General features: G+C 42.1%; 1 protein-coding gene across 1 annotated transcript in view; it reads left to right on the top strand.

The window, feature by feature from the left end:
• The window catches only part of FSIP1 (fibrous sheath interacting protein 1), a gene marked incomplete at both ends in the record, with an annotated part of 168,353 nt that overhangs the window by 26,519 nt on the left and 127,802 nt on the right, over positions 1 to 14,032 (top strand). The window contains 3 exons of the mRNA XM_080707946.1: positions 7,081 to 7,179; positions 9,904 to 10,028; positions 12,576 to 12,686. Of these exons, the coding sequence (XP_080564072.1) occupies positions 7,081 to 7,179; positions 9,904 to 10,028; positions 12,576 to 12,686 (335 nt within the window). The remainder of the gene's footprint in view (positions 1 to 7,080; positions 7,180 to 9,903; positions 10,029 to 12,575; positions 12,687 to 14,032) is intronic.

Genomic DNA, 14,032 nt, shown 5'->3' with positions numbered 1-14,032 from the left:
TCCTTCCCAGTAACAGTTCTTCAGATGAGGGTTTGCTGTATCTTTTCTGCATCTGACCCTCCTTTCACCTCCGTCGTCAGTGACGTGATCCCAGCCGTCCGCTTTCGTCCCTTAGGCTAGTCAAACAGCTTTCTGCCTTGCCGTCTTGTCTCCCTGGCATCGTTGTCTTCCTGTGCTATCATTGTATTCGTTATCTATTGCTGTGTAACAAATCACCTGCAAACCATGGCAGCTGAAATCAGCAAAGGCCGACGCAGCTGCTACTCCATCTGTCTGCGGGAGGCTGGCCGGGTGGCTCTGACTCAGCCTTCCTCCTGAGGATGTGGTCAGGCTGGGCGCCAGCGCTATAGTCGTTTGAAGGCTGCCAGAGCTGGGGAATCTGCTTCCAAGTGCGCTCACACCGTTGCTGGCACAACTCCTTTCCTTGCTGGCTGCCGGCTGGACCTCTTCGTTTCCTACTGCATGAATTCCACCATAGAATGCCTGGGTGTCCTCACAACATGGTGCTCGGTTCCCCTAAAACATAGAGTAAGTGCTCAATAAATTAAGCTATTAGTATTCCTGTGATTATTAGATAACACGAGAGGAACATGGTTTATGTCTCATGATTATCTTTCATATGTCAGGGAAGTTCTGCAGGTTTCATGCATTTGGTTTCTATCTATAGCTCTGATTTCTCTATTGTTATAACCCCAATTGATGATTACCTGATCATGTATATGCATATAGATACATATATACACACATGCATATATATATACATATATGTATACATACATAGGTATGTGTGTGTGTGTATATTTGTGGTACTGGGGATTGAATCCAAGAGCATTCCATTTCTGAGCCATATTCTCAGTCCTTTTATTATTATTTTTGTTTGGAAACAGGGTCCTAGCTGACTTTCAGGGTCCTTGCTGTCCTCAAATCTGCAGTCCTCCTGTGTCAGCCTCCCAAGCACTGGGATTACAGATGTGCACCACTATGCCCAGCCTCCTCATATTTTAATGGGTTATTAATGATACAGGAAAAAATGAATGACATTTTTGCACACTGAAAATTTTTTTTCTATTTAGGCACTCAATTTTTTTCTTTATTCTAATACCTTTAAATATTTGCTTTGGATCTCATTAGTTTTTCAATCTATCACCAAAAAGTAATGTTAATTTTTGTGACTTTTCAATAATTATTCTGAGAACTATAGAATTACCACTGAAGTTTATTGAATGTGTTTCAGTGTCTATTTAAATGGCATATTTTTCTTTCTTGACAAACTCATTTAATGTTTTAAAATTAATAAGTTTAAGTAATGAATCAACTTTTCTTGCTTATGGAGTACTGTTCTTTCAATTTAGTATCAGATTTGAATGGCTGAGTTTATTCATCTTTTTTTTCCTTTCTCTTTGGCACTAGAGATTGAATCCAGGGACATTCTACCTCTGAGCTACATCCCTAGCACTATTTTATTTTTTATTTGGAAACAAGGTCTTGCTAGGTTGTTGAAGATGTCCTTGAACCTACGATCCTCCTGTCTCAGCCTCCTAAGTACTGGGATTACAAGTGTGTGCCGCTGTACCCAGCTTTTATATTTATTTATTTATTTATTTATTTATTTATTTATTTATTTATTTATTTATTTATTGCAGTATTGGAGATTGAACCCAGGGGCATTCTACTTCTGACTATACCCCTAGCCTATTTTTTATTCTTTATTTTGAAACAGGGTCTCACTAAGTTTCAGAGGGCCTCACTAAGTGGCCGAGACAGGCCACAAAAGATTTCATGTTTTTTGAATTGAGATTAAATTGCGCGTGTACATGAATGTGTGTTTATGGTATTTGGGGTGGAGGTGGGGTGGGGTTGTATGTATACGTGCCTGCTCTTTCGGTGAACTTTATCAGCTAATGGGTGGGTGGCTGCTCATTTATTTCTATGCTTTGAAACAGTTTATGTAACACGAGAATGATCTCTTCTCTAAGAATTTGAAAGATTTCACTGGAAAAAGCCATCTGTTTTAAATGATCTTTTGGAGCCGTGTTGGGGCCCACTCGGCAGGACCGAGGTGGCACCCAGGCTTGTTGCCAGCGTGGACTCAAGATGGCGCCTGGGCTTGCAGCCAAGTCACGAGGCTCACGAGGCTGGCGGTGCCCTGAGCCTGCGCAGTGAGCCCTATCAGGCGCCTTACGGATAATTAGTGATGCAACGCCTCGTGCTACCACCTGCCCGCCCAGGAGAAGGTTAAAAAGCGCGCATGCCCTAGCGGGAGAAAAGGAGAAGGAGAAGAGGGTTGGTGGACAGGAAGAGCGGTTCCTTGGCGGACTGCTCCGGGCTCCGAGCTGGGACGGACATGTTCACAAAGCCACCATTGTGACCGGTGTGTGCTGCAGCAGAGACATAGAGTGCCAGAAGGAGGGTTGGTGGAGTGATGAGGGAGAGGATAGAAGACTGATGTTGTTTTTACCTGAGAGGGCGTTGAGAGAGCATTAAAGAGGAATGGTAACTGTACAAGAACCTGGGGTAATAAAACTGCTTGAGGAAGATTGTGTAAGAGTCGTCACTGCGCGCGACAGAGCCGCTCTCTGTCTCTCCTCAGCTGCTCTAACATTTACTGTTCTATTTCAGTTGACTGGTTCTTCTGCAGTCAGCCTTGGCAGCGCAGTCCTGTCGCTGAGATTTTATTTTATTTTATTTTATTTTTTTTAATTAATTTATTTTTTAAATTGGTGCATTGTAGTCATATATCAATCACATTGGAGTACAAGACTTGAGAGGATATACAAGCACACATCATCCAATTAGCCCTCCTGCAGCCCCCGTCCCATTCCCTCCCCCTCCCTCCATCCCACACTTCTTTGGTGATTTACTTTGATACATTTGTTTATGTACCTCCTGCATTTTAAAGAGGCTCCGTCCTCCAGTATTACATACCCTCTGATTGGTCACATTAGTTGCTTCACTATAGGGCCCTTTCTATAGCTCAACCTCTTCCTGTTGCCCGTTTCCTCCTAGTTATTGCTGATTAAGGGAAGCGTCTGATTTATATTTTCTGCGATATTTCTCTGTGCATGCTGCGTTGTAAGTACCAATCCCACTCTTGATGGTCCCAGTAGTGCCCTGGCTACTCAGTGGACTGATCCAGACCTCGCTGGCTCACGCAGCGGCCTTGCCTCATGGGGGGACCCAGTTCTGGTCTCGCTGGCCCCTGAACCGGTCAAACCCCTAAGCTGGCTTTTGTCCCGACCTTGGAGGCCGCAGGAGTGAACTTGCCTCACGCCAGGCTCCGATGCTGGCCATTGGCCCCTGCACCAGTCTAACCCCTTGGCAGGATTCCAGTCCCGGCCTCGGAGGCCCCAACACTGGTAATGCCTCACGGCAGGCTCCGATGCCGGCCTCACTGGCCTCAGCACCGGCCTAACCCCTCGGCAGGCTCTTATCCTGGCCTCGAGGCCCCAGTACCGGCCTTGCCTCAAGGCAGGCTCCGATGCCGGCCTCGCTGGCCCCAGCACCAGCCTAACCCCTCAGCAGGCTCTTATCCTGGCCTCGGAGGCCCCAGTACCGGCCTTGCCTCACGGCAGGCTCCGATGCCGGCCTCACTGGCCCCACTGTCGCTGAGATTTTAAAGTATCCGTTTATCAAGGTTTATACATTTACCCACAGAATTTCCTATAGCAATTTTAATAGTACTTCTCCTGTTGTTTGTATACTCTTTTTCTAATTTTGTCTGTACTTTTCCCTGTGCTAAAAATGGAAGTTTTTTTACAGTTAACTTTTAACTTTAGCAAACTCTATTTACAGAAAAATTACAAAGATCATATAAAGATTTCCCAGCTATCTACACCCGCTTCCTCTGTTATGAACATCTCACATTACTGTGGTAATATTTGTTACAACCACTGAACCAGTATTAGTCTATTATTATTAAAGTCCAATTTCATTTATATTTCCTTAATTTTTTACCTAATGTTCCTTTTCTTTTCCAAGATCCCATCCAGGATACCATATTAAATTTAGTTCTTATATTTCCTTAGTTTGATCTTGGCTGTGACATCTCTCAGACTGTTTTGTTTTTAATGGTCTTGACTGAGCCTATATTTTGTAGGATGTCTAGAAACTGGGATTTAGTGCATGATTTTCTCATCTTAGAGATGATGCGTTTGTGGGAGCAAAACCACAGCGCCATTTTCATTACATCACAGCATGATGCCCACATAACTCCCTGTTAGTATTGACCTCCATCACCTAAGGAAGTGTTTTGTCAGATTTTTCCACTGTGAAGTTACTCAAGTTTCACCTTTTTGCCATACTCTGCTTCCCCCCCCCATACTATGTTTTTTGGAAGGAAATTATTTAATATATATAGCCTCCACTTAAGGAGTGGGGAGTTATTCTTCCTTGAGGGCAGAATATTTACATACATTATTCAGAATTATTCTGCACAGGAGATTTATCTGTTCTTCTTCGTTTTATTCAGTCATTAATTTCTATCAGTAAAGACTTATGGATATCTATTTTATACTTTGGGTTAGAATTTAATTCTGTTTTATCTTCTAGCTTGAATCTTTCCAGCTTTGGCCATTGGGAGCTTTTCCAGTTGTTTCCCGTGTCTCTTTGACACAACTCCATAATTGTGGGTTTTATTTTGTAGCTGTTATTGGTCACTTTCTTAACTTTCTGGCACTACAAGATGGTTCAACTCCTCCACTGCTTTCCTTCCTAAGTCCTAGAATCAGCCATTTCCCCAAGGAGCTCTGATTCCTTCTGTAGAGAGCGGTATGAGAAATGAAGGTCTGATGCCAAGATCTGATTGTTGCGTCTAGGAAGTTATTGATTCTAGGCTAAGAAAGGAAATGTATGTACGGATGCGAACCCATCATCCACATGTCTGTGTGTAACCATCTGTGTGTATAATCAGCTAAACCTGAGCTCACACTGCTGCCTCTGCCGTTCTCATCGCACGGATCATTCTGGCCTTTCCTTCTTGCTTACTTGTAACATTCCCCGTCAACAGTGACCTGGTCTCCACCATCTGCCATGGGTTTACTTAATTGCTTCGTCCCACCGTCCATGTATAATGGAATCAGGATTGCTAACCTACCCTCAAAGGGAAGCAACTTAGCCAACTAGAATACGGTGCTCATGTACAGTCTCTGCTGCCTCTAACCTTCCAGACTCTGTTCATTTTGTTTTGTGGTAGTGGGGATGGAACCCCAGGGGTTCTACCTCTAAGCAAAAGCCCCAGCCTTATTTTTTATTCTCTATTTTGAAATAGGGTCTCACTGAGTTGCCAAGGGCCTCACTAAGTAGCTGAGGCTGTCCTTGAACCACAATCCTCCTGTCTCAGCCTCCCAAATGCTGGGATTACAAGCGTGTGCCACCATGCCCAGCTCCAGACTCCATTATTTATTTATTTATTTATTTATTTATTTATTTATTTATTTATTTATTTTTGTGGGTCTGGGGATGGAACCCAGGGGCATTCGACCTCCGAGCTACATGCCCTGCCCTATTTTTTATTTTTTATTTTGAAACCTGGTCTCACTGAGTCGCAGAGGGCCTCACTAAGTAGCTGAGGCTGTCCATGAACCGCAATCCATGCATTATAGTCTTACATTTTAACGTAAACCATGTTGAAAGTCATATACATACACACACTCCATTAATTTTTAAAGTTACTTAGGTGAGCACTCTTTTTCCCCCTTTGCTTCAGTGAACTTATTTTTTGGTTTTTATACAGTAAGGCTGTTTTTTCACGGTTTACATTCCATCCTGGGATTCCTCAATCTTTTAATGATTATTTTTGGAAAATACATTAAATTTCATTCTTTATGGTGTAAAGTTATATGGGTTTTCAAAAGTGCACAGTGTATTCAACATTAAAGTATCATACAGAATAGTTTACGAGCCTGAACAGTCCCATGTGTGAATCCCCATTCAACATTTCCCCTTTCTAAAAACTTCTAGCCACGTGTTTCAGTCCGCATTCTTACCATTGTGGTCCCAAACTCCTGATGACTATAACTTACATAGAAGAAGGAAGCTCTATTTACTTATAGTTCTGAAGGTTTCAGTTTAATATGTATGAGATACACACATATACATATATGTGTGTAATGTACATATATTTCATATATATGCATGCGGCCAAGTGGGAGCTGGGGCTGCAGGTCTTCAGGGGATGATGGTGGAAGCAGAACAAGGGAGGGCTGAGTGACATACACAGCCCAAGGCCACAGCCCCCGTGGCCACTTAGCAATATGTGATTAAGATTCGTCCATGTCTTTTTGGGGCTTGACAGCTGATTTCTTTTTGTCACCAAATAATATTTCGTTGTATGGATATACCACAGTTGATCCCATCCCTTCACCTACTGAACAATATCTTGGTTATTTTCAGCTCTGGACAATTATGAATAAAACTGCTCTGAGCATTTGTGGGCAGGTTTAGCTCTATTAAAAAATAGCTACTTAGTAAGCATATTTTCTTTTCTGTTTTTCTTTTGTGACACTGGGGATTGAACCCAGAGGCATTCTACCTTTGAGCTAAACCCCGGCCCAGATTTATTTCTTATTTGGAAACAGGTTCTCACTAAGTTGCAGAGAGCCTCGCTAAGTTGTCGAGGCTGCTTTGAACCTGCAACCCTCCTGTCTTAGCCTCCCGAGTCCTGGGATTACAAGCGTGCACCACCACCCCCGGTGCAAGCATATTTTCTGTATCATGAACATTGGGATGGATACGGAATCTTTGGAGAAGCATATTTTCTGTATCATGAACACTGGGAGTTGGATACGGAATCTTTGGAGACTCAGTGTGATATCTCAGCATGCCCTCAGACCCCCTTGGTGCTGCTGAGTACTAGGGAATGCTGTTGGGCTGCTTCGCCCTCAGAAGTTGTTCTCGGCGACTCGTGTGTACAAGGATGATTATCATTTCTACTTGGAAGTGACATTATTTTAAACAACTTATGTGTAGGGAAGGATTTGGGGACTATCAGAAAAAACACTAGATCTTATCTCTTTTTCCAAACAACTGCATAGACAGTGTTTGTTTTTGTGAGCAGTGACCAGGCGACTTTCCCATCTGCAGATCCTTCTCACCATGAACACGAGGACCGCTTTTTCTCCGTGTTCCACACTCAGGTCCCTCCAGAAGAATATGAAAACCATATGCAGAAGGTCAGCCAAGGTAAGCTGTGCTTTGTGTGATTGTGGATACCGTCACAGGGGAATCCTAGCTACAGACGGAAGTATTCATGGATGAGAAGATAGGGTGTGATTTTATCCAGAGATGAGCAGAGTAATAGGGTTAAAGATGGTGCACAAGTGGTTCTGGGCCGATCCTTGCGGAAGCTAGTTGTTGAGAGTTCATTGTATTGTACTTTTAGATATTTGAAAATTTATAGAAGAGTTAAAAAGGAAAAGCTGTCAGTGAGGCTTAAGGGGGAAAAGGAGGAAGAATCTTAGCTATAGACAGCTTTCTTTGATTCCCAAAAGCATATACTCGCCGGGCGTGGTGGCGCACGCTTGTAATCCCCACGCTTGGGAGGCAGTGACAGGAGGATCATGCAGATTCGAAGCCAGCCGCGCGCGCTGGCTTAGGAGACCCCGTTTCCAAATAAAAAATGTAAAAATAGGTCTGGGAGCGTAGCCCAGAGGTAGAAGGGCTTCCAGGAACCCCAATACCACCACCAAAACCAAAACCAAACAAAACAAAAAACCCAAAGCATATACTCTGCTTAGTCATTGATAGGGCAGCTCAGTTACAAAGTCCCAGAGAAGAGATGGATTGACCCAGGTGGGGTCAGGTGCCTGCCCTGGCTCAGTCACTTGTCCAGTCCAGCAAGGGCTGGGGTCACTGTGGGAACATGGCAGCGCCTGCTCTATCACCACAGGCTAGAGGGGGAAGAGCATATTACCAGAAAGGCAATCTGGCCAGATAATCGAATGCTTTTTTCTCCTACAACTTGTTAGCGGAATGTTTTAAAGAAACTGTGTTATAAATGTAGAAATGGATGCATTCATTACATTTAGTTATTTTAATGTTTAAGCATATATGAAACTTCAGTGGATATATACACTTCATATTTCAGCTTAGAAGACTGTGCAACTTGATTTATGGGAAAAAGTATTATTTTTATATCTAAGATGGCTACACCCCCGAATAGCTCATATTTCACCTATTGGTAGTTTGTTTACAAAGTAATTCAGTGATTGATTAATAAGTCCAACACCAGTTGTAAAGCATAGGTTTATTTGCCTAGATTTTTTTTTTTATGAGTACAACTGGGGATTGAACCCAGGGTTTTGTGCACTGAGCTACACCCTCAGCCCTTTTTACTTTTCATCCGATAGGGTTTCATTAAGTTGCTCACCCTGGTCTTGCATTTGAGATCCTCCTGCAGTATCTGGGATTGTAGGTGTTGGCCACTGCAGCTAGCTATTTGCTAGAAATCTCTAACTTAAGTTTGAGTAAATATATATATATATATTTTTAACTCCGGCTTACTTTTGTTTGAAAATAACTTAAATTCAAAGATCTTACTCTTGGCCTAGTTCTCTTTTCATCAGAATTGATTCCTTAATGGTTAGATCTATATTGAATCCTTGATAATTAGCTGTAAATCCACCAATTGACTGGTTCCCTTAATTCTTTTTGTTGAGGTAACTTCTTTTATAAAACAAAGGCAACTTTAAGTAAAACACAGTCTGCACTGAGTTGCTGGCTGGCGTCTTTTTCCAGTTCCACTTTAATGTGGCAGTTTGTCCTTATTTCGTAGAGTGAGCTTTGTCGTTTAAGAAGACTGTGAATATTTTTAGAACTTTTATGAAGGGTTCATAGGGTCTTGTTTTAAAAACTTTAAACATGATGCAGTGAAAACAAGATGTTTAATAAAGGTAATAGGAGTCCACAGGATTTCTTCTACTCTTGTTTTGAGCACTCAAGATCAGAATGTTTCCGAAGTTTATTTAAGGCTCTTAACAATAATTGAGGAAAACCGAAAAATTGAGGTGGGCTCTAATGATTTGTGCATATAAATGTAGGACATCCAGACTACTTATACCGAGACCTTCATTTAAAAAACAGGCTTAATGTGGTACATCTGTAATCCCAATTTGGGAGTCTAAGGCAGGCAAATTGCAAATTGAGGTCAGCCTGGGCATCTTAGCCAGACCCTGTCTCAAGATAAAAACCAAAAAGTTCTGAGGATGTAGCTTAGAGGTAGAATGCCCCTGGGTTCAGTCCCTGGTACCACAAAACAACAAACAAACAGACTATCTTGAACAAAAGGTTTATTGTTGAGAAAGAGTGATGGCAAATCAATAGACTAGTACGAAAGGATTCTGATCTTTAGGGGAAGTTTTGCTTCATATAAAAATAAAGATATATTAAAACTCTCAGCTAGGTTAGCACAAGCCTATAATCCCAGTACTTGGGAGGTTGAAACAAGAGGATCACGGTTGGAGGCCAGCCTCAGCAATTTAGCAGGACCCTGTTTAAAAATAAAATAGGACTGGGTTTTAGTCCAGAGGTAGAATTCCCTTAGGTCCAAATCCCCATATTCCCCACATCATGCCTCCCTTCCCCCAAAAAATTATTCTCAACATCAGAGATTTCTTTCTTACATGCATGACTTGAAATTCTCCTACCACCCCTAAGGAATCGACAGCAAGAAGGTTGACACATGACTAATAACACAAGAAGTTCAACAGGAAAGTCATTCAAATGTTTGGTAGCACATTTATCTTCTTAAGGAAAAAAAATCTCCATCTAGTTTAGATTTCTGAATCTGGAATAGAGAAGTTAGTTCTGTGCATGTTTTCCTATATACTTAAACATATGCTTAAAGTGAGTTTTTAAATATAATCCACAATAGTAATTATAAAAAATTTTGAACTTTTTTAATATTAGATTTTACCTATGATGTGGAAAAAAACGAGTCATTGATCAAAGCAGAAAAGAAACCTTTCTTAAACACAGAAAAGACTGAGCTCAGGGGTAAACACAACCACGATTTCATTAGGCGAAACATTGAGGTATGTATGTATACATTCAGGAGCCAGAGCGTGTGCCTAATGAGCTGCAAAAATGGTAATAGAACAGTTAGGATTTTAAAGTTTTTTTTTTTACCATGATGAATATATACATAATTGAAACAATATATATAACTGAATGAAAAATTTCCTGAATCAGTACTTCGCTGTCTTCTCTTCCACCACATCCTCCTCTTCCTGTGATGTCCTGTATCGTCTTGTCTTTGTCCTGTCCTGTCCTCTCCCTTTTTAAAACAAATTCTAGCCACAACTAGCATTTATTTTACAACCTAGAAATAGTCTGATTCCTGTAATTTGAAAAAATGCTTATTTAGCTAATAGCTTTGGATAGTTTCTTAGATTTTAAATTGCTTATTAGTAAAGTTTGATTTTTTTTTTTTTTTTTGGTACTGGAGATGGAACTCAGGGGCATTCTACCTCTGAGCTAACAACTCCAGGCCTATTTCTTATTATTTATTTATTTATTTATTGTGGTACTGGGGTTCCTGGAAGCCCTTCTACCTCCGGGCTACACTCCCAGACCTATTTTTACATTTTTTATTTGGAAACAGGGTCTCCTAAGCCAGCGCACGTGGCTGGCTTTGAACCTGCGCGATCCTCCTGTCTCTGCCTCCCAAGCGCGGGGATTACAAGCGTGCGCCATCACGCCCAGCTCTTATTTTTTATTTTGAAACAGGGTCTTACTAACTTGCAGGGGGCCTTACTAAGTAGCTGAGGCTGTCTGCGAACTGCAGTCCTCCTGTCTTAGCCTCCCAAGTACTGGGATTACAAGTGGGTGCCACCACATCCAGCTTAATAAAGTTGGATTTTTTTTTTTTAATTGCGGTACTGGGGATGGAACCCAGGGGCATTGTACCTCCGAGCTACACTCTCTGCCCTATTTTTTAGTCTTTACTATTATTATCATTATTTTTGAAACAGGATCTCACTAAGTTGCAGAGGGCCTCACTAGCTGAGGCTGTGAACAGCGATTCTCTGGTCTCCGCTTCCCAAATGCTGGGATTACAAGCGTGTGCCTCCATGCCCGGCATAAAGTTGGATTTTTAAAGCAATGAGATTGTTTATGTAGCTGGTGCATTTAAAACTTTAAATAGTGCCAGATGTGGTGGCACATGCTTTGTAATCCCAGCATTTGGGAGGCTGAGACGGGAGGATCTGGGTTCTCGGCCATCCTGAGCTACTTAGTAAGGCCCTCTGCAACTTGTTAAGACCCTGTTTCAATATAGAAAGAATAAAAAAAAGTATGCCCCTGGGTTCTATCTCCAGTACCAAAACAAAACAAAAAATTAACCCCAAATTTTAAATGGAGAATGCTCCCGGCAGAGCAGCACGGGTCCTGGAGAAGCCAGCTGGGTGTCTGTCCCTCCTGAGCCTGCTGGTAATTGGCCACCGCTCTTGATGGAGCTCCCTCCTTTAGGGTCCAGCCATGCTCTTGCAGGTTCATCAAGGGCCGAGGGGCTCCTGTATAAGACCAGAATGTTAACTAACTTAGAGCAAGGCATGTAAGTAGAGTGAACAGTGGACCACAAGGGCAGCCCGTTGCTGGGAAACGGCACTGGTGAGTGTGAAGGAGGAGCAGGAGGAGAGAGAAGCGATCCCCGCAGAGCAAGTCTGATTCCTCTTCACAGTGGGCATTTTTTTTCCAGGCCGACTGGACTTGTGAGCCCACCCCTGCCAGGCTTTGCACCTGCGCTCCTCTTGTCTCAGCCTCCCAGGTGTCCTGGGTTCTTCTGTGCTCCGTGTCCAGTGTTCATGTGATCTTCTTTGGGAAGCCTTCTTTCTCCAACTTGATCTGTCTCCATCTTTGTGCTGATTCATTCTTTGTTGATGTGTTGTTTAGTTTCCAAGAAACTAGAGTTTCTCCCATATCCCAGTTCTGGTTGACACAGGTAGCAGCTTTACCATAGATTGTACTTTCTCAATTTAATACTAGTAACTGAATCTTTATTTAAATTCCATTCAAGACATTTTTTAAATTAAAAAAATTCTTCCCCCCCCTTTTTTTGTTTTTTGGAAAACCTGAAGCTGAGAATGTTTAAGTGATTTACCCAAATATGTGGTATGGAAACATTCAAGCCTAGGTGGGTCTTTCTTTAGGGTTGGGTCTCTTTATTCCTCTAAAAGCAATTTCATTCCGTGGTTATATGCTACAAGTAAGTGACAAGAAGGGTCCTTCCAAATGTCTCAGGAAATATATTTTTGCATATATACATGTGCAAAATTAAACACGAGCATTTAAAATCTCTCATATTTTTGTATATATATGAGAAATTTGAAATTGTTCACATTATTATTATTTAAAATGTTTGTTGAAGTGGTTAACAAGAGGGCCTGCTTATAATGGAAATATTTTTTCTTGGAGAATGGCCCCATATAAAAAGTTTGTCATAAAACAAAATTACCTAGCAAATATTAAATGCCTAATCTCAAATTGTACCTTAGTGTATTTATTCTACAGATGCCTTTTTATTTTTTTGAACTCTGAATCACTTTGAGTATTTAATGTTTTTCACTAATAAATTTTTGTAGTTGGCCAAAAATTCAAGAAACCCAGTGGTTATGATTGACAGAGAGAAGAAAAGGCTGGCTGAACTTTTGAAGGACATAGATGAAAGAGATTCGGGGCTGTCCAGTTCTGAGGTATGGGAATATTGATAGTTACTTCTATACTTCTTTTTTTTTTTGTTTTTGTGTTTGTGGTATCAGGGATTGAACCCAGGAATACTCTACACCTCCAGCCCTTGTTATTTTTATTTTTATTTTCAAACACAGTTTCTCTAAATTACTGCGTTGCTGGCTTTGCACCTGTGCTCCTCTTGTCTCAGCCTCCCAGGTGTGTTGGGATTATAGGCATCAGGCATGTTCCAGCACTCCTGGCTGACTTCTTTACATCTTAATTTTGATTTTCATCATGTTATTAATACCTTACTAGAAATATATAATAATTATTCAGGTTATAAGATAATATTGTTATAAAAGAATATTGTTACTTCCACAAAGAAACATATCGTCCTGTGTTCCTTGAAGCACTCAGCCCTGTGTCTGGCTTTGAGTCCCCTTGTTGAGGGGTGAATATTGCTGGCAATGTCCCTTTACCAAGCACAAGGCTAGAAAATGGACACACAGAGGACACACACACACACACACACACACACACACACACACACACACTGACTGCCTAGTGCACATAAGCTCTTTGCTGTGCACTGTGTATAAATGTGAAGTCTCACAAAGGCACTGCACTGTTTAGCTCCCACTGGGCTCAGTGAAATTCTCCAAAGGAGGAGCTAAACGGTGCAGTGTACACCTGCCTCACCCAAGACCCCTCATTTCAAGATGGGATCAGCTTAGTGGTGCCTCCCAAGGATCAGACTGGAGCTGGACTTTAGCTGCACTTCCTTGCTTGGCTATGTGCCCTGTCCTAGCGTGTCTGCCTCGTTCCCAAAGACACCCCTTCAGTAAATTATTTGATCAGGACTCTCAGGTTCTGCCTCTAGGTAACCCAGCCTAAGGCAGGGAGGTTCAGGGGATAGAGTTTGGCTGTAGGTACAAAAGTGGTGCCGTTTTTGGTGATACCTGTGGCCAGTGGGGTAGGACATCCAGTCCAGTGGGAGCCAACACTCAGCATCAGCTAGCTCGTGGCTGCTGTGTGGAGGTCTTAACCCAGGGCTGCGTGGATCCTCTGGCTTTTCTTGAGGGCACATCTTTACGAGATCTCAGTATGAGTGTGTGTGTGTGTGTGTGTGTGTGTGTGTGTGTGTGTGTGTATTAGGAATAGAACCCAGAGGCATCTACTTCTGAGCTACATTCCTAGCCCTATTCTTTTTTAGTTTGAAAACGGTCTCAATACGTTGCTGAGGGCCTTGCTAAGTTTCTGAGACTGGGTCCCCGTGATCCTCCTGCCTTAGCCTTCCAAGTGCTGGGATCACAGGTGTGTGCTACCACTCCTGACTCAGTATTAAGATTTTTTGAATTAATGGTATGGA

The sequence above is a fragment of the Muscardinus avellanarius genome (genome assembly GCF_963383645.1).
Source record: "Muscardinus avellanarius genome assembly, chromosome: 12".
NCBI lineage: Eukaryota > Metazoa > Chordata > Mammalia > Rodentia > Gliridae > Muscardinus > Muscardinus avellanarius.
This window is presented reverse-complemented; position numbering and strand designations above follow the sequence as displayed.